This window comes from Herpailurus yagouaroundi, unplaced genomic scaffold (assembly GCF_014898765.1).
Source record: "Herpailurus yagouaroundi ecotype Mexico unplaced genomic scaffold, PumYag 195, whole genome shotgun sequence".
NCBI classification, from domain to species: Eukaryota; Metazoa; Chordata; class Mammalia; order Carnivora; family Felidae; genus Herpailurus; species Herpailurus yagouaroundi.
In genome coordinates this window covers 16,617,827-16,638,404 of record NW_024412426.1, presented here as the reverse complement: position 1 = coordinate 16,638,404, position 20,578 = coordinate 16,617,827, and the positions used below count along the sequence as shown (strand labels likewise).

Genomic DNA, 20,578 nt, shown 5'->3' with positions numbered 1-20,578 from the left:
GGAAATTTTACAGAAGTTTAACGGGGAAGGAGGCCTGACTCTGTCAAACATCAAAATATACCATGAAGTTACAATGGTTAAGATATCAACAAATAGACAAATCAGTGGAACCAGATGGCTCAGAAATACACTGAAAGAGAGAGACATCTATGTCAGCATGTGGACTTGAAATTAAAGTTGATACTTCCAAGACAAATGAAAATAGTGCATTCATTTCCACATATCCTTGCATAAACATAATATTATCTAATTACCTAAAATGGGTGAGTCTGCTGTGAACAAGTGATATCGTGATATTGGGCATTATTAGTGAGGTGGAGCATCCCTTTACAAAAATAACTGTCAGCCATTTCATGTTCCTCTTCTATTAATTGTCATGTAGATAAATCTATTAGTTTTTTCCTAAGATTGCAAAAATAGTTTTTACTTTCTTACAGTTTTGCCTTCTGAAGTTTAGCGTTTAACCTATTGAAATTTGTTTTTGTATTTAGAATAAGTAGGGCTCCCCTTTTTTCCTCCTATATAAGAGAAGCCAATTTATAATCGCAACCATTAAAACATTCCATCCTTGCCCTGATGATCTGAAGTGCCACGTTAATTATATACTAGTTTCTGGAATAGACTTTGCTACATAAGCATAACTCGTAGGGCATGTCCCCACCTTCTTCCGCTTTTGCACATTTAAAAAAATTGAGTTAGCTATTCATTATTCATGAGCACTTATTTTCTATATAAATTTTAGAATAAGCCTTAGATTCTTTCTTCTGCCTCTTGAAAAACATACTGGTATATGTGAGCCGACCTTAATCAAACACTTGATATATGTCAATTGATAGGATCATATGAGTTTTCTTGTTTGATCTATCATTATGTTGAATCATATCGATAAGTGTTTTTTTTTTTTAGATATCAAGTTATCTTTGCCTTTGTGGAGTGAACCTGCTTGATTATTACATATTATATTTTAAATATGCTCTTGGATTTTATTGGTTAGTCTTTTGCTTTGGATTTTTGCACTTGTATTTATATAAGGAATTAGTTTGTTCCTCTTTTGAATATTCACATTACACAAGCCTCATAAAATTGATTGAGAAGTTTTCCTTCTTGTAGTTTCTGAAACCATCTGTATAAAATAAGGATTATCTATTCCTTCAAAATTAACCCACCTGTAAAACCAATTGGGTTTGGGGTTTTTTCTTGAGGAAATATTTATGTTTGTCATTTAACTTCCTTTGATTTTTATTAATATGTTCAATTTCTCCTTTCCAATTTTGGACTATGGGAGATTTCCATACATTTACTAATTTCTTCCACGTGTTCAAATTTCGTGCTGATAGTTGTTCATAATGTATATTTATTTTGTCTCATCTCTGTCTTAGCTATAGTTACCCCTCCTTTTATATTGTATGTTTTTAAGCCTTCTGATTTCTCCTCTTCACTCTCTTGATTACTCATGTCTGGGTTTCTTCAAAGAACAATTTCTACTTTTGTTCATTTTCCTCCTCTTTCTAGCCACGGTTCTCCAAGTCATGGATTTCTGTCTTTATCTTTATTATTTCCTCTCTCCCTGTTATTCTGGATTCATACTGATGTTCTGTTTAGCTTCCTGTGTCAAACACTTGGATAATTTGTTTTCACTGTTCCCTAATGTTTCCCTCTAGGTACTGCTTTGATTTTAGCCAATAAATGTTGACATATAGGGCTTTCATCATTGGTCTACCCTAAGTATTTTGTAATAACTCATAACATCTTTTTAAAATCATGGATTCTTAATAGCATTTTATTTGTTTGTTTCTAGCATTGAGTTTTAGAGGGTAACAACTTTTATGGTGCCAGCTCTGTCATTAGTAAAGGTTTTTTTTTTTTCCTTCCTCTCTTGGTCCTACATTTTATTAGGAAGCACTTAAAGAATGAGCCTCCATTCATTCAGAAATTAAGGACCAGTCTGTATTAGAAATGTGTGCTCTCTATTAGCTGGTCCAAAAAGTATCTACCACTCTTCCCATTTATTCTTTCTCTCTTCCTCTTTATATACAAACACCTACAAAATCATTTCTTCTTCTTTTCTTTTTTTTTATTTCTCTGTTCTTTCTTTTATCTCTTCATTTTTTTGAAGTTGTGCATTCTTGTATCTTGCCAACTTGGGCTTTTTGAAAAAAAGTATTTCAAATCAACAATGAAGAATTTTTTAATATAAGTAAATCCTACGCTGTGTTCAAGGCATATTTATACTATGGAAATTCTTTATTGTTTCTGATATTCAAATTTAAGTGAACATCTTGTTAAGTTTTGCTTATTTTGCTAAATTTGGCAACACTTTTTTAAATTTAATTAGTTGAATACTAATCCTCTATTTAGAAATGACTTCAACCATCCAGAAAACTGTCCAGATTTCATTATTTAGCAAAAAAGAAAAACTCATATATAGAAGGCATCAAGTCTAATCATTACTTTGGATTCTTTGACATTTTGTTCATAGGAAAGTGGTTAGATCTCTTTGTTAAAGCTTATTTACCTTACCTAGAATTTTAATAATATTAATTTTCTGACTTTTCAATCCGCTACAGAAAAGGAGCAACAAATTAGTAGGGAGATAGAAACTGGGAGAAGACCTGTATTCAGAGGAGCAGTATTATAAGCCCTATTTTTACCACTAGTCAGTTAAATAACCTTATATAAATCATACAGCCTTCTTGGACATCAATTTTATTAGCTTTAAAATGAGGTATTTGGGGGCACCTGGGTGGCTCAGTCAGCTGAGCATCCAACTCTTGATTTCGGCTCAGGTCATGATCTCACAGTTTGTGAATTCAAGACCCACGTCAGGCTCCATGCTGACAGTGCGAGGCCTGCTTGGGATTCTCTCACTCTGCCTCTTCCCCACTCATGCTCGCTCTCTTTCTCTCTCTCTCTCTTTCTCTCTCTCCCTCTCTCTCCCTCCCCCCCTCCCTCCCCCCCCCCCCGCATGTCTCTGTCTCAAAATAAATAAATAAACTTTTAAACTGAGGTGTTTGGACTAGATGATTCCTTCCAGTCTGTATTTTTTTTATTTTTATTTTTTCAATATATGAAGTTTATTGTCAAATTGGTTTCCATACAACACCCAGTGCTCATCCCAAAAGGTGCCCTCCTCAATATCCCTCAGCCACCCTCCCCTCCCTCCCACCCCCCGTCAACCCTCAGTTTGTTCTCGGTTTTTAAGAGTCTCTTATGCTTTGGCTCTCTTCCACTCTATTTTCATTTAAGCTTGATGGTGAACTTAAAAAAGAAAGAGATAATAAATATGAATAACAGAATTCCAGTTGTAGGCTACCAAATGCTAAGAGCAAAAAGAAGTATATCTGCTGATACCTTTAGAGCTTTGCTACTCACAATGTGGTTGGCATCCAGAAGCATCCACATCACTTGAGAGATAGGTAGGACTGCAGAACCTCAGCTCTACTAAATCAGAATTGGCATTTTAAAACAAGACCTTCAGGCGAGCTGTAGGTACTAAAGTTTGGAGAGCACTGCCTTATAGGGTTGTTATCTTAGCATTCAGGAAAATAATTGATGTTCAAAATGAGGCCTCCAATTTACCAAGTAAAAATTTGGTTAAGTACAGGATTCCCTAGTGAAGAGGCCAGGAGCATTTATAATAGGTATTAGAATTATTTCTGTACACACCCCTGACATTTCTAAACAGGTCTTGCCTTTCAAAGGAAAACCTGTTTAGAAAATCAGTCTGTGTGGATCCCTGCCTTCCCTGGGAATCCTGCAAAAACAAAGGTGACTATGTGTAACACGATTTTCATTTCCACCAGAGACTAGACTGGTGCACTGAAAGAGGAACTTCATTTCCCAGTGGCTCAACAGTTTCTCCCCAGAAGGAAAAGCACCCATTTTCCACTTTCCCGTCTGATTGCTACTTCTGTAACTTTTCATTGATTGACATGGAAGCTTTTTCACACCCTTGACGCAACATCTTATCTGACTCTAAGTGACATGAGTAATTGGGATGGCGATCTTTCTCAACGGGGTGTGGGGAGGCTTGCCTGGCTCTGGAGTGCGCTCCTTCATTCCCTCACTTACACATTCTTGTTCCCAAGAGAAGCTTCTCCGTATGCATTCCATAATACCTTCCCTCATTCTCAGTTTGTCTTGTGCGGAGTGTCCCCAGGATTCAGAGTCTGAGGCGAAGATTTGATGCAAGTTTATCGAGAACTTTTCCTAAGATCAACACTTGTTGGGGGAGTGAAAGAACTAGAAAGTAGTGAGAGGAGGGCTGTGAGATGGCCATGTGACAGCGTTGGCATCCCACACGGAGCTGGATGGCCCTCAGAGTTCTCCTACCTGTACACCACTCACTCCTATCAAAAGGCCACTGGACGTGGGTTTCTTCCCTCTCCAGCCTCCCCAGAAGAGTGCCATGAGCTTGTGGGGTCGTTCTTCCTTGGAGGGCAGTTTCCAGAAGGAGACTTTGCCATGGGTTGAGTGCTCAGTCATGAAGGAGGCGGTCTCACAGTATCTCCCAGATTTCACAGTGGACCCCCACACCGCAGTATCCGCCACAGATTTGGTTTCCCTCTTTCTGAGCCCCCTTCTGAGTTGCACGGGCTCTTCTAACACAGAGTCTCTGCAGACTTAGCCCTGGTGTCTAAAATCACAGATGAGGAAATGCTGTTAGAAAGAAGTGAGACAACAAGCTGATTCTGATCTGAGTCCTTCCATTGACTTGCCGAGTCACACATTTCCAAGTGTCTCCCCCTGGATGGTGGGGGGTCATAATGGTGCTCCCTCTTTATTTCCCAAAATGACAACTTGACTTTACTCTTCCATAAAGAGAATCACATAAGCCCATAGTGTTTATAGCCGTACCTGTACTATGAAGGAATATAACATAGGATATCAGCTGAGTTTTGACCAAAGCAAGGGAGACAGGCTTGGATGTGGGAAGGAAGTCAAACCAGGTTCAAAACTGTTTCCCATTCTGACTCACATCGTCACGTATGGAGACTACTGAGACAGGTCAGTGGCAAGATGCTAGTTGCCTCACAGCCTCCCTTCCTCTGTTAGATTTGGATGTCAGGTAAGATCCCCTGAAACTGTGAGAATTAATCTCTCTGCCCTGTCAAATTTCTTAAGTCTACAAAGGTAGCAATATTATTAGGGTGGGCCATATGAAATTGCCAACATTTGATAATTTTTCATCTACAAAAAAGGCACATGGTTCAACCAATAGTGCAAGCACTTTTTATGTATTCATTAAAAAAAAATTTATAAGGGTTCCCCGGGTGGCTCAGTCGGTTGAGCGACCGACTTCGGCTCGGGTCATGATCTCACAGTTTGTGGGTTCAAGTCCCACATTGGGCTCTGTGCTGACGGCTCGGAGCCTGGAGCCAGCTTCGAATTCTGTATCTCCCTCTCTTTCTGCCCCTAACCCACTCACATTCTGTCTCTGTCTCTCTCAAAAATAAATAAACATTTAAAAAAATTTTAAAAAATTTATAATGTTTATTTATTTTTGAGAGAGAGAGAGAGAGAGAGAGAGAGAGAGAGAGAGAGAGAGGAGAGAAGGAGTGTGGGTGGGGAGGGGCAGAGAGAGAGGGAGACACAGAATCTGAAGTAGACTCCAGGCTATGAGCCATCAGCACAGAGCCTGATGCGGGGATTGAACCCATGAACCGTGAGATCATGACCTGAGCCGAAGTTGGACGCTTAACCAACTGAGCCACCCAGGCACACCAATAGTGCAAGCATTCTTAATATGATTTCTGTTGACCCCTAATTGGACTACAAATAGCTTTTAAAGGGTTCTTGTAGCTTTCAGAAATTGTGGGAATTTCCCAAATTGTGGGAAACTTTTATGCCTAAGTGTTTGTGTGACTTCATTTTGGGGGAAAATGATGTTTTACCCACTTTTGTTGACGGGTGTCAACAAATTTTATAGGGAGTTTGTGACTTCCTGCTCACCCCAAATTAAGAAGCATTGGGTAGTCAAAAGAATACAGAACTTGAAGGTGGGGAAACCCAAATTCCTACCTCTCTAGACTTGAGCTAGAGGAAATCACTTAACCTCCTCAAAACCTACTTTCCACTTCTATGATATGACTTTTTGTATACTGGGGATATTATCGTACAAAAATCTCCAATAGGAATAAAAACCCAAGGAACTTTATGGAGGCTCCAGCAAAGCATGTGAGCATACTTGGCGTGCTGTAAAGTGCTATACAAAGAGAATGTAGTGTCCTTCCTGTTCAAGGGCCTCCCCTGTCTCTCTGGAATCAGGATGTGCCATAGAGGAGTGAAAAGGAGAGGCGCAGAAAAAATAACAACCCAGTAACTAACCAAAAGCATTTAAAAACCTCAGCGAAGATTCTTTTCAAGTTTCTGGTATAGTTTCAGGGTCTGCTATCCAGTGACCACCACAAAGGATGACCTGGAAGTCGAAATGCTTGGCTTGGGAGTATTACTGAGTGTGTCTGTACCCAGTAGGCAGACTGAAGAGGGGTTTCTTAAGCCCAAACAGTTCTTCACTACGGAACATTCTTTCAATCTTACCCTTCACCAGTGGCCAGAAGTTAGATCCAGGAGTTAATGTCGAGGCTTTGGATGAAAAAGCCATTGAGTGTGGTGGACTGGTTTTCCAGGTCTGTATGCGAGTCAGTATCTGTCTGTCTGTCTCTCCAATCTGTTTCTCTAGTTCAGAGTATTTTGCAATGGATTCACTGAGCTCATTTCACTGGCAGTCCCTCTATCTTGAACACCATTCCTTCAGTCCTGAGAATCCCTCGCTTTTCTAAAAGATTCTGCCTCCTTTCTGACATCTAGCTCTAGTTTTTCTTCGTAAGAGCTAAGTTCAAATTAATCTCATATTGCTAATGTAATACAAGAATGCAATCTCCTTGCTAAAACGAATAATACAGTATTACGGATGAAGCTAATAATCCCCTTGACCTCTTAGCGTCTTGGATTTTTCTCTTGGGGTGTGCCTGGTGCTCATTTTAGATCTGGATAGTTCTCCAGGAGGTGAACTATCTGGTACCCTTTATCCTGAAGGGGAAGCTGTTCACATAATGCATTTGGTGTGGTGATTAAAGAAGTGTCACACCATAGTGGCAAAAGTGGCACAGGGGTAGAACAAGAAGAACTTCACATTGCCCACGTACCTGTTCCAGCCGATACCTAGCTTTTACATCTAGGAACATAAAACTCATTATGTATTTTGTATAAAGTGAAAATAGTGTGGACTATAATACTATATTAAAATAGCTGTGATTTAGCTGTGGGAAAAGCAACTTTTAAAAATATCTTTGGGGCGCCTGGGTGGCTCAGTTGGTTGGGCAGCTGACTTCGGCTCAGGTCACGATCACACAGCTCGTGAGTGAGTTCGAGCCCCATGTCGGGCTCTGTGCTGACAGCTCAGAGCCCGGATCCTGCTTCGGATCCTGTGTCTCCCTCTCTTTCTGCCTCTTCCCCACTCACGCTCTGTTTCTCTCTCTCTCTCAAAAACAAATAAACATTAAAAATTTTTTTTAAATATCATCTTTGATGCTTAACAGCACTCATCATCAAGGAGAGGCAAATCAAAAACACAATAAGGTATCACTTTATGCTTGTCAGAATGGCTAGAATCAAAGAGACAAATAACAAGTACTGGCGAGGATGTGGAGAAAAAGGAAACCTCGTACGCTCTCGGTGGGAATGCAAGTTGATGCAGCCACTGTGGAAAACAGTATGGAGGTCCCTCAAAAAATTAAAAACAGAAACATCATACAATCCAGTAATTCCACTAATGGGTATTTTCTCAAAGAAAATACTAATTTGAAAAGATATATGCCCCCCTATGTTCATTGCAGCATTATTTAAAATAGCCAAGATATGGAAGCATCCCAAGTGTCCATGGATAGATGAATGGATAAAGAAGATGTGGCATATAAATACAATGGAATATATCTCAGCCATAAAAAAGAATGAGATCTTGCCTTTGCAACAACATGGGCGGACCTAATGGGTTTAATGCTAGGGGAAATAAGCCAGTCAGAGAAAGACAAATACCGTATGTGGAATTTAAGAAATTCCACAAAATAAATAAAGAGGCAAAGGAAAAAAGGAGGGAAACTAAAAAACCAGACTCTTCAATACAGAGAACAAACAGGTGGCTGCCGGAGGGGTGGTGGGTGGATGGGTGAAGATAAAGGGGATTAAGAGGCATAAACTTCCAGTTACCAAACAAATAAGTCACAGCGATGAAAAGTACAGCATAGGGAATACAGTCAATAAGATTGTGAAAATGTCGTTGGGTGACAGATAATGACTAATCTATTGGGATCACTGAGTAATGGGTGGCGTTGTTCAATCATGTGTTGTATGTTTGAAACTAATGTAACACTGTATGTTAAGTATACTTCAATGAAAGTCATCATCTTTAAGTAAGGAATACACCTTTACTATTCTAATTATACTGTCAATTTTAGAAGTTTCTTTGTCTACATGTGTACACAGCAAAGTAGGTTTTTGATAAACACATATTGAACTGAATTTTTGAAAAGTCTATTGAAAGAGTTATATATAGGGGCGCCTGGGTGGCGCAGTTGGTTAAGCGGCCGACTTCAACCAGGTCACGATCTCGCGGTCCGTGAGTTCGAGCCCCGCGTCGGGCTCTGGGCTGATGGCTCGGAGCCTGGAGTCTGTTTCCGATTCTGTGTCTCCCTCTCTCTCTCTGCCCCTCCCCCGTTCATGCTCTGTCTCTCTCTGTCCCAAAAATAAATAAACGTTGATAATTAAACAATAAACTTTAAAAAAAAAAAAAAAGAAAGAGTTATATATATATATATATATATACACACATATATATATATATGATGTATTTTTCATGGATTCCATTTATAGAGATTATACTCTGTATCAAAAGCCTTGGATATCACCAGTGTCTATAGAAGTAGAACCTGGAATACCAACTCACATTTCTACATGTGCCAATTTAAAATAGCATATGTGAGGGGCGCCTGGGTGGCGCAGTTGGTTAAGCGTCGACTTCAGCCAGGTCACGATCTCACGGTCCGTGAGTTCGAGCCCCGCGTCGGGCTCTGGGCTGATGGCTCGGAGTCTGGAGCCTGTTTCCGATTCTGTGTCTCCCTCTCTCTCTGCCCCTCCCCCGTTCATGCTCTGACTCTCTCTGTCCCACAAATAAATAAACGTTGAAAAATAAATAAAAAAAATAAAATAAAATAGCATATGTGAAATTTTTCAGCCGGCAGATGTTGGAAAAGCATAATTCCCCGTGCACCAAAATATATAGGTGTATGTTTAATTTTGAAATTCTATTCTTTACTCTCATCTTTCTGAAGTACCAACAAAATAAAACACACTTCTCTTTGGAAATAAGAATTATTTCACGAATTAATTTATGAACATTGAGTTCTTAACTAGATGAGAGCCACGGTCTAATCCTTACAATAGCCTCACGAGACAGGTAGTAAGTCTGTGTTTGGGATGTGCAAAGAGGAACTTTAGGCTCAGAGGGGAGGGATGGGCTGCTCGGATTTCACCAGCTAGTAAGGATGGAGCTAAGAGTCACTGAAGTTTCTGCCTGGCACCCCTCTCTCCAGAATGGTGAACTTACTTCGGTCTTTTCATTCTGGCTCAGGTTGGTGGGTATGCGCATATGTGCACATTCAAGCCAGTCTCTGCTTTAGAGGCTCCGATAGTTGTAGGAGAGTTCATACTTTTTTCACGTCTAGTGGCTGCTGTGGGGGCATATTTGGTATTCAGATGAAAACAAAGTTCGGTTACCTCTCCTGTGTCACTGGGAGAGGAAATGCCTCAGATTCAGTGTCTTGTACTCCGATCAAACCCTTGTCTCTTTTTGCTTTGTGTATCCCAACATTCCTGTGCCTGTGTCTCCTTTGTAAGTCTTACCTGTGGTTTCCTACTTAAGCCATGGCCTAGAAATTCTGGCATAGCCCTTCCCACAAATCACAGCACAGAGACACTGCCACCAGAAGCAGGCTGTAAGGTTCAAAGTGATTTGGTTCAAAGACCCTTAGAGCAAGGAGGCACATTGCCAGGAGATGCAAAATGAGTTGGAGGTTTTGGGCATGGGCCCTCAGGACAGAGAAATCCACACCATGAGACCTGCACCAACTAATTAGTTTCAGGTGGGTGGTGTCTATTTTGGGGCCCAACAGAAGGTGGGAAGACTGAGCGCCCCTGTTCCTTCTTGAACCCACCCCACTCTTCCAGTCTGAGGCCTACAGAGGTAAAGCCACCACGTACTTGTTTGGACTCCGTCTGTTCCTGGCTCAGGAAACAACCCAGAACTTTTTTCCAGTACTCAGGTCTCTTTTGTGGTGTAGGAAAAGGAAGAGGTTGTGGGAGTTCCCAGGGGACTTTGATGTCCTTTGCCGCTGAAGTTGAGGGCTTTGCGTTAGGCTCTTGGTTACCTTATGGTATGTTTCATGTCTCGCCCTCATCCAGCCAGGGACAAAGGACCTCGTATTGCAAGCTCTAACCTATGGGTCTGGATGTTTCTTAAGTTATAAAGGAATATTTATTACTTCAAAGAGGGGAAATGAGAAGGGGGAAAAGACACTGTAAAAAGAGAGTGTGGCTGGTCTTTGCCTCAAAGGAGAAGAGGAAGAAGGGAGAGCTGTGTTGCACTGACCACTGCAAATCATAAAATCACCCTAATTGAGCCAGCAGTGCAAACGGACACTCTATAAACACACCAGCAAGACTCAGGAAAAATCAGCCTGCACACAAGGAAGAATTCTTGGTAAAATGGAAAACATGTTTTACTCTCCTCCTCCCCATTTTTAGAAGAGGTAGGTCCCCACCAGTGGATACACCTTGCTTTTACCCTGAGGACAGTTGTCCTGGAGCTTCATTGCCCTTGGAACCAGATAAAAAGCTACAGAAATGCACACAGAACACTGTAAGGTCCAGCACCAGAATCTAGTGATGCAGCCATCATGGAATACCAGGCAAGGTAGGGATTTACGATCAATAGAAATTCAGCATAATATTGAGCTAAAGGACATAAAGCAAAACTGGAATTGCTGCATCAAATAATTTCAACGTGGAAAATAAGCCCTCCTGGTCATCCCCCGAACTCTAAGGTGTTTTCTTTTTTGATTAAAGGATTTTCACGGACGAAACTCCCATAGTTTACTTTGGAAGACAGTTATATTGTTAATCAGCCTAACCATCTAGGAATATTCTTTATAAATAACTGAATATCCTAGGCCTCGGTGTTGGCTTATTTTTCAGCCATGGGTAGAGTTGGGCATATACGCTTGGGGCACCAGCAAAACTTCATCAGAACAGACGGTTCGTCAGCTTCTAGTCTCAGAAACCATAGACTCCACAGTAGCCTCTAATGTCATAGTTCGCGTGCTAAGTGAGACGTTCGGGTAAGAAGTTTAGGGGGAAGACAGGGTGATGGGGAAGGAAGAACTATGTTTGGAGCTGGGCCAGTTCACAGCAGTATGTTAGCTTGGTGAGTCTTGTCCACTTCTCCCACTTTGGAGATGTGGTATTGGCTCGCTGTGCAGTGATTTATTGTCTCCAGCAATGGTCCCTTTCAGTGATCTTTTTGAGAAATTTAAAGAAAGACAGGCCCAAGTGAAAAAGGAACAGTTGAAGTCAAAAATCTCAGAAAAAGATTGCAAGTTCAGTAGCCGCAAGTTAATCTTTTTTCATCTAATGTTGATTTCTGGTGGGAACCTGGATGTCTTTCTGTGCCTACTCCGTATTTTTCTCATAGGTAAAGGAGAAGGGAGCTCTTGCTTTATAAACGGTGAACTGAGGAAATGTAAAAGTAATGTGACACATTCCTCGATACCCCTCTGGAAATAATGGCTTATACCTATGTGTGCTTATGCCTAGGTGTGTTTCAGTAGACCAGGAGTGGCCACGACAATTTTCATTTTCTTGACATCTGATGGCCCGGTACTTGGAGAACATCGGCGGCCAACGGTGACTGTTCACCTGACTGATGTCAGTGGGAACAACCACTCTCTCGGTGAGTCTGACAGTGGTCCCTTTAGGGCTGCTAGGGGATAAGCCAGCAGACCCTGGAGTCAACTAGGCTTCCGTCCCTTACATTGTCTGGGACCCTGCCTGGAGTACACAGCTATTGAAAAGATAAAAATGAATGCTAGATATGGAAACACAGTGCTGTATGGGTGGCTACGATATCATTCATCTTATTTCTCTTCAGGAACCTATGAACTGTCATGCCAGCATAACCCGCTGGCTATCAATGTGAGCCATCACCCGAATGTCCTCTCCCACCGTACCTCCTCAGTGCTGCTGAATTTCTCATCCCCATTGGTGGGCATCTCAGCGGTGGCTCTAAGGACATCCTCCCACATAAGTTCATCAACTCTCAATAACTGCATCCCAGAGCATGAGGGACAAAATCATCAGGGACAGAGGTACAAAGTCCCCTTTCTTCCTTTTTGTCTTTCTTTTTCTTGTGGCTGTGAAATACTACTATCATTTGCATACATATGATTTTGTTTTCAGTGGGTGCTTGATCACTAAAAAGTGGGTCTAAAAACTACTAAAAACACATAAGAAACAAGTAAAGAACAATTTATGGAAGGCACACTTGGTTTTCGCATTTTGCTCTTCTTTTCTTAGCTGAGCATAATTTTTTATGTAAATATTTAACATCTTTACAAGGTCTTAAAATCTTTTGTACATATAAAACCGCTGCCTTCACATCAGCATTGTTATATAAACTGCCAAAAATTTTCTGCCAAAAACTCAATGTTCCCTAAGCAATGTATATTTTTCCACTTGTTCCCACCTGGACAGTGTATGCAGCAAGTTGAACAGTTAGTTTTCAAGGCATGTCATATAATCAATTAGAGTTACATATGGAAATCAGGACTATGTTATCTACCTGGGTCTTTCTGTGGACATCTGCGATTGTCATCATTTACAAGAGGTTTCCTGAACTCTCTGCCTCATCTAGCAGAGGGACTATACTTTTATAATGTTGGTGCGCCCAAGGGTGGCCCGAAGGTGGGAGAGAGCATGCCAGACAATAATCTATGCTGCAGTTGGGCTGGATTCATTCTATGAGTGGTCTCATCAGTTGAGTGGGACTCTAGGTAATAGAGCTCATTCCCTCAAGGAGTCAGGTGATTGGGATCCTAGTCACAAAAGCTGGGGTTCCAGGCAATGCTCCATCACCAAGCAGGAGCTCTGATACTACTGTGCCCCACCTAGTTATACCAGAAACCCAGCTTTGATTAGGGAATAGCAGCAGACATTAGTGTGTAATATACCAGTTATCTTTTGCTATTTAGCACATCATAGTAAAATTTAGTGGTCTATCACAGTTTCTAGTGGGAGGAATTTGGATGCGGCTTAGTTGAGTGCCTCTGGCTTAGAGTCCTTTACGAGTTTGCCATCAAGCTGTTGGCCAAAGATACAGTAACCTAAAGCCCAAGAGGAGCTGGAGATTTCACTTCCAGGCTCGCTCATGTGGTGATTGGCAGGCCTCAGAAGATCTGCATCCAAGCTCAGTCACAAAGGCACTAGCGGTAGGCATGCTCACATAGGTGTGGCTCAGTTCCTTACCACGTGGGCTTCCTCATAAGCTGCCAGAGTATACTCTGACACAACTACTAATGATCCGAGAGAGAAAGAGACCGTGGGGGATGAGTACATAGGAGACCACCCCAAAGGGAAGCCAGAGTCTTTTTATAACATAATGGTGGAAGTGAAAATCCATTCCTTCTGGCATATTCTTTTTATTAGATGTGAGTCAGTAAGTCCAGCCTGTACTCAAGGGGAAGGCTTTGCATCATCAGGGCATGAATCACTAGGGGCCATCTTAGAGGCCATCTACCACATCCAGTAATGGTGGCTTATGTTAATTGAATACTAACTGTGTGTGCAGGTATTGTTGTAAATGCTAGAAAGAGAGAGGCAATAAGGGTTAGAGTCTGGATGATGGACGTTGTGACGTTAGCTCATGTGCAACTCTTAAGTAGTCTCATTGAGCAAACGTCTTCACATATTAGCACAGGAATACAGACTATTAAAATACCGTTGTTTACCAGAATTCTTGCCTCTCTCCTATGTGTTTTCAAAGTATCTCCTCTATTGGCTCTACCTCTGGCCTCAAGCCATACATAATTTCTTTCAGGTCCCTGAAACATGTGTTCTTGAGGAGCTTCATGCCTTTGCACATTATGTTCCCTACTTTCTTGAATGCCTTCCAGCCCTTCTTCTCTTCAACTCATACTTCATCATCAGGATTCACCTTCTTCTGTGCAATCTTGGCAGATTCCTTGCCTGTCTCCGTAGGGCATTGTACACAACCCACTCTCTACCGAAACAGCTCTCACGTTGGGTGGTGACTATTTATTTACTTGTTCTTTTCCACTAAGCTCCGAGCTCTCTCTAGTGGAAATTCCATGTGGTGTCTTTCGGCACCTAGCAGAGAGCCTGGCACATAGTAGGTATCAGAAACTGCGTTGAATGATAGTAACAGATTTTATCTCTAAATGCTGTATGGTACAGAACCGAACAAGCAAACCAAAAAAAAGTGGTAGAAGTCATAGCCTCTCTAGACTCAAGGGACAAGAATTTCCCTCACCATCATGGCTGTGAAGTTCTGACAAAGAAGTTGATTAATTGTGATCACTGCTGCTAGTTCACTTATTTTCATTTGGCACTGTGGGGAAAAACAAGTTTTATATGCATGCATGCAAACCAGTAGAAATAGGATATGATTCTCCAGTTTACACAGAGTGTATCTGGAATGCAGAAGCATTTCCAAACCACATGTGACTGACAGGAGCCATGCAAATTGGCTTTCCCTCCTAGCCAGCAAATCAGTGCAACATAGTAAATTTTGATACGCAGGGAACCTGAAAGATTTCATATATTTTCTTTGTGAACAGATTTAAAATCCTAATCTCTATATATACTCTCAAAGAATAGGAGTATTTTTGTTTCTTTATATCAATCCCGACTGTAGATGTGGATAGATCATAATATGAAACCCTCAAATTCTGGGCATAGTGAGAGGGATTCCTGGCTACTTCATTCTTACCCCTTATGACCTGAATTCCATTAATACTAAAATGGGCAAGGGAGAGCTGACAGATGCCTGGCAGTAGAGGATGTGTTGTCCATTTCGTATTTAACCATTAATGACCAGTGACCTCTCCCTCCTATAGTTCTGCATCCTTAAACTAGCCTGACTGCCCCACAGAATCTCAGCTGAAGGCGAATAAACTTGTCTGGCGCTCCAGTGATCTTCATGATTCTCACCTTGGACCCTTTAGCTTTGATCTGTCTCTTCATCTTGTTTCTTGTTTCACTGTGATGGCTTCCCAATTTATGACCCTTTGGGCTTAGTCTACTGGTAATGAACCATTAGTCTTGAAAACCAAGTTTAGTATTCTTGGTTTTGGCCACTAGTGCTCCCTAAGAGCTCAATTCACTCCTACTCTCTGGCTGTTTCTAGCTCTGGTCACTTTAGGGAGAGGTCCTGCGTAACCTGCCACAGCATCCCATGAGTTGGAGAATCAGGCAGACCCCCCAACCATCCCAAGATTGGGTTGATGGCTTTAGGGAATGGGAACCACTTTTGTGATTAATGCATTAGGAATTGGAGTGTGCCCCAGATATAATCCAGGCACTAATAGGTTACTTGGCCTAAATGAGTGGATTTGCTTCCAGAAATCTGGACTCTAATTTAATCAGGACTCTTGTTATCTACTTTGGAAATTCACATAATCAATTCTAGAAGAATTTACAGATAGACAAGAATTGCTGATGGGTGTGTGTTTTCTCCTACAACAGAATTTTATTCTTCCAGTTACATGAACAAAATATAATGGAAACATTGATTGTAACTTCTCTGCCCCTCCAGATGGCAGTAGATTCGTCAGATCTCCCAGTGTTGAATCTTCTGAAGATGACCTTGGTCTTCTTCTCCAGGGCCTGGCTGATTACAATGGTTGAAACTTCTGACCGCTCCTCTCTTTGCAACATTTGCACTTTCCCTCTTAATGGATTTTTCCATCTACCTTCTCTATAAAAGGTTGCAGTGTAATCTCCCAAATAACTGTGCTTCCCTAACTTTTCCTTGTATTTCAAGCAGTTCTGGATTTTTTATAATTTGATGTTACAGAATTCTCTGCATAGCTGCTTGTGACTCTTTTATCTTTATTAAGATCATACCTTGTGCCAACCCTTTTGCCCCATTAAATGCCTTTGGCTCTGTATTCTACTTTGTCTGGAATTTAAATTTCCATTCCTGCTTTCCATTTGTTTATATTTATTTGATAAACATTGGCATTTCTTTTATTTTTAACATTTCTCTGTCTTCACTGCCAATGAGCCCGGGGCAGATTGTTGCATGGCAGTTTATTCTGAAAATTTATTTCATGGTCCCCAAGCCTCTAGAAGCCTTAGGACCCTGCAGTGTTTTTACCTTTGGAACATTTATCTTCTGGGATTCCATGGCCTTTGCCAGTGGCTCTCCCCCAACCCCCACTCTCTCCCATCTCACTGGACCAAGACCCTTATCCTTCCTGACCTGATGTCTTGAAGTCAGGAAAGGCTGATGAGGACCGATGGATAAAGAACAGATTTATGACCCCTGAAAAGCAGTGCCCAGTTTTCCGGTCTCAAGAGAAGCCAGAGAATGAATGAAGAATGACCCTTTCCCTCTCTTCTTTTAGTATGGCTCTATTCCTTATTTGCTTTTTTTTAGGAAAAAAAAAAATACATACTTTGGCTTCCAATGATGTTTCTCAATTCAACTCCAATACATTTTGGAATCAGGAGGGAATCCACACAGATTCCAGCTGTCAGTCTTGGTTTTTGATATTGATAAGAGTTTTCATATTTTTTTCTGTATTGTCGGAATTTAAGTGGGAAGCCGGGAAAAATGACCTCATAGCATTCTTGTGAGATTAACCAGGAATGATCTATGCGGAGTCTGTCGCACCACGTAGCCCCGGGCAGGAGCACCGCCCATGGTGGCTTCTACACCACTTCTCATCTTTGTTTGTCTCCATTCTTCCTTCTACAAGGTGTGCCGCTAGCACTTTGTTGCTTCCCAGCTCTAAATCCACTCGCAGCATGCGAATGTGTAATGCTAGAACAGGATTTCATTAATATTTATCCTTTGTTGGCTAATGCCATGTTCAGTTTTGTCAGGAGAGGGTTATGGAGAGACAGTGCAGGAGGAAGGGCTTGGCTTCCCGCTTTCAGTGTGTGTTCTTCTCTTTTGCTGCTATGACATGACATGTGGTGTAGAGAACAGCTTCCATCAAGTATCGCAGCCACTTGGGCTCCCAGGGTACTTTTTTCCGGTTGGCTCTTCATCACCCTTGACCAAAGGTAATGCTTGTTAAGTATCCTACTGTGTGTTATGGATTGCCAGCCTCCCATTTCTCATTGATAAGGAGCTTCACATACTCAAGTCCATAGGTACAACCAAACCGATCCCCAAATCCTACCTTTGTGAATCTATCTGCTGGTACCATTTATAGATCCATTGTATGCCAGTCAGGGTCCAGTCAGGACATAGTAATTAGAATAGGGGAAGTTTAATATAAATAATTATTAACTACAAAGGATTAGCTACTTGGGGGTAAAGAGGTCCCTAATGACTAGAAGAATGGTGGGGTAAAGGAAGCAACTATTCCATTTAGGGACAAGGGAAAAGTATCGGAGGAAGGAACAAATGTGGAAGTCTCCCCACCTCGGGCTGTGATTTGGATCTCATTAGGGAGGGCGCAGAGAGAGCACACTGGATGATAGGGAAGTTTGCGGAGGTTTTGTGGGCTGGACCAGCGATCAGGAAGCCATCCACTGGGGTGCTGATCAAAGCTTATTAGGAAGCTCCTACTGGGTCCCTGTTGGGGCTTCTAGGAAGCTGCCATTGGGTAACTGCTGAAACTTTTTGGGAAGTCATCCCCTGGGCATTGGTGAAATGTTCTGCGAAGTCAGTCACTGGGGTACCTTTGAGACTTGCTGGAAAGCTGCTCTAGGGTGCTGGCGAAACTTGCGGAGACGTGCAGGGTGTTGCGGAAACTCGTTATGTGGTGAGCACCATTGGATTGACGCTCTGTCAGACATCAAGTGTAGCAGAAGCCGGGAGAGGAAAGCCCGTAGAAACCAAGAAGAAAAGCCCCTTCTTCCTCCAAGTCTCTCCAGTTAACATCTACTGGGAAAGCATGACATCACACTAACTGGCAAAAGAGCACGGTGAATCTCTAGTATCACAAAGCGGCAGGAAAATTCTTGTCAGATAACCCAGAAGAAATCCCTTTGTACTCTTTGCCTTTTCTGTTCCAGTTAAGATTTCCTTTAAGTCCCTGGCTTGAGTCCTCAGACCACATTTCAATATAACTTCTAAATAGATTGACCTAACTAAAAATGCATATTTTCTTTTTTTAATGTTTTGAACTTCTCTTAAGTCCAAGGCAAACATGAAGTATAAATACCTCATTAACTTATTCAGTATAAATACACATTCTGATTGAGATGGAAAACAAGTAATAGATATTCATAAATATAAAATTGTAGTGGGTTCTGAGGTTTACCTTAAACTATAGCTTATCAATGCCAAGTATTCTAATCTAAAATTGAATGGGATATCAATCTTTTCAAATGAATGTCCTTGTAGAAACCTGAGTTCTTTCTTCTGTCTCTTGTTCTCATGCTCATTTTTTCTTGTTAACTATATATAGTCATGCTTTGATCCTTTTTATCGCTGTGGATAACTGAAAGTAGACTCGTGTGACAATTTAAGTCTAATAGAGTAGATATGTGTGTGAGTGTAAGCATACACGTTGTGGATGCGTTGGTGTATTTTTCCTCAAGTAGAAGAACGTTTTTGAAAAGTTTTGCATACATTGATTTGTAAAACCACTTATTCTGTATGGTGTGTGTGTGTGTGTGTGTGTGTGTGCGCGCGCGCGCGTGTGCATGTATGTCTGTGTACAGAAAGAGATGGACTATTCCTTATTCAAAAATACTTACTATTAAGTGCCTACAATGTGCCAGGAATCATTTTTCAGTTGAGGAAACTAAGACTCAGAGTCTTAGTCCAAATTCACCTTATTTGAGATTAGCAAAACTAAGACTAGAATCTAAGTAATTGGTTTTTAGTAAAGGAAAGTTCTATTATACAAATGGAAAACTGTTTCAGAAATATACCCATGTCTTACTATCATCCAAGAAACCCTGCCACCCTCCCTCAAACTATATTTGGGAAAAAAGCACAAGGGAAGAACAATGATTCTAAGAGCAAGGTCTTCTCATAGAAACTCCCCTGTCTTGGTAGATGGATTATCTAAGCAACCCTCTTACCAGAGGATGTCCCCTCGATTGTCCATTATCTAGTTATACCACATCCGTTTTATCAGCAATCCACATCCATCCATATCTATTCCCAAGTCATTTTCCCTTATTATAAGCCTAAGCCACCTTCAAGGCTGTCTTCTCCATGGCTCAACTATGAATTATTATAATGAATTATTATTCATTAAAGTTTTAAAAATCTAGGGGTGCCTGGGTGGCGCAGTCAGTTAAGCGTCCGACTTCAGCCAGGTCACGATCTCGCGGTCCGTGAGTTCGAGCCCCGCGTCGGGCTCTGGGCTGATGGCTCAGAGCCTGGAGCCTGTTTCCCATTCTGTGTCTCCCTCTCTCTCTGCCCCTCGCCCGTTCATGCTCTGTCTCTCTCTGTCCCAAAAATAAATAAACGTTGAAAAAAAAAATTAAAAAAAAAAAGTTTTAAAAATCTATATTCTGATTCTTTTCATAATGTTATATAATTGAGAGTTCATTGTTTTAGCAATTTTGGTCTAGTAAAACGTGGTTATATATATTGTAAGTGTGCGTGAGTGTGTGTGTGTGTGTGTGTGTGTGTGTGTGTACTTCACTTTATGCAAGACAATTTTTTGGAAAAGGTTCATGTGTATTGACTATGTAACTAAATTTTAAAATGATTTAACTTTTTAAATGATTGGGCCATTCAAAAGGGTACTGTTTTTTAAGTAAAAAAAATATTTTTGTAAAGAGCACTGTCATCCCCAGATTTTTTCTCCTTTCTTTTTCTCTTTTCTGCATAAATCTGCATTTTCTCTATTTACTTAGAGCAAACTAAGCATGAACACATAAAGTCTGAGTCAAGAAAACGTAATGAACACACATACTGTGCTCTTGTATGAGTCTGTATTCAAAGCAACAACTCTTAGAATTTACCTTTTGCATTAAAACATTGGCTATTAGGCTGTTATTGTGGATACGTGTTGGAGTTCAGCCTCTGACTCTCCTATACTTAATGTAAAAATACACATATACATAATTAACATACCTGCCACATTTTGTCAACCATGCTTGTGTAAAGAAGACGATCAGGTGATTTTAAAATTGGGTAATCCCATGGGGCACCTGGATGGCTCAGTTGGTTGAGCATCTGACTCTTGATTTTGGCTCAGGTCTTGGTCTCATGGTTTGTGATTTCAACCCCTGCATTGGGCTCTTGCTCCAGCAGTGTGGAGCCTGCTTGGGATTCTCTCTCTCTCTGCCCCGCCCACACACATGAGCT

At 41.1% G+C, this 20,578-nt stretch overlaps 1 protein-coding gene and 1 long non-coding RNA gene across 5 annotated transcripts in view; both read left to right on the top strand.

Annotated features, from left to right (window-relative positions):
* The window catches only part of PAPPA2 (pappalysin 2), a 280,558-nt gene that overhangs the window by 160,395 nt on the left and 99,585 nt on the right, over positions 1–20,578 (top strand). For all 4 annotated transcript variants that reach the window (XM_040446705.1, XM_040446706.1, XM_040446707.1 and 1 more), the window contains exons 13-14: positions 11,869–12,004; positions 12,203–12,419. In XM_040446705.1, coding sequence (XP_040302639.1) covers positions 11,869–12,004; positions 12,203–12,419 — 353 coding nt within the window. The remainder of the gene's footprint in view (positions 1–11,868; positions 12,005–12,202; positions 12,420–20,578) is intronic.
* LOC121011906 (uncharacterized) lies at positions 257–8,288 on the top strand. The gene is made up of 3 exons (XR_005781852.1): positions 257–267; positions 1,093–1,094; positions 8,180–8,288. It is a non-coding gene; the product is annotated as an uncharacterized LOC121011906 (long non-coding RNA).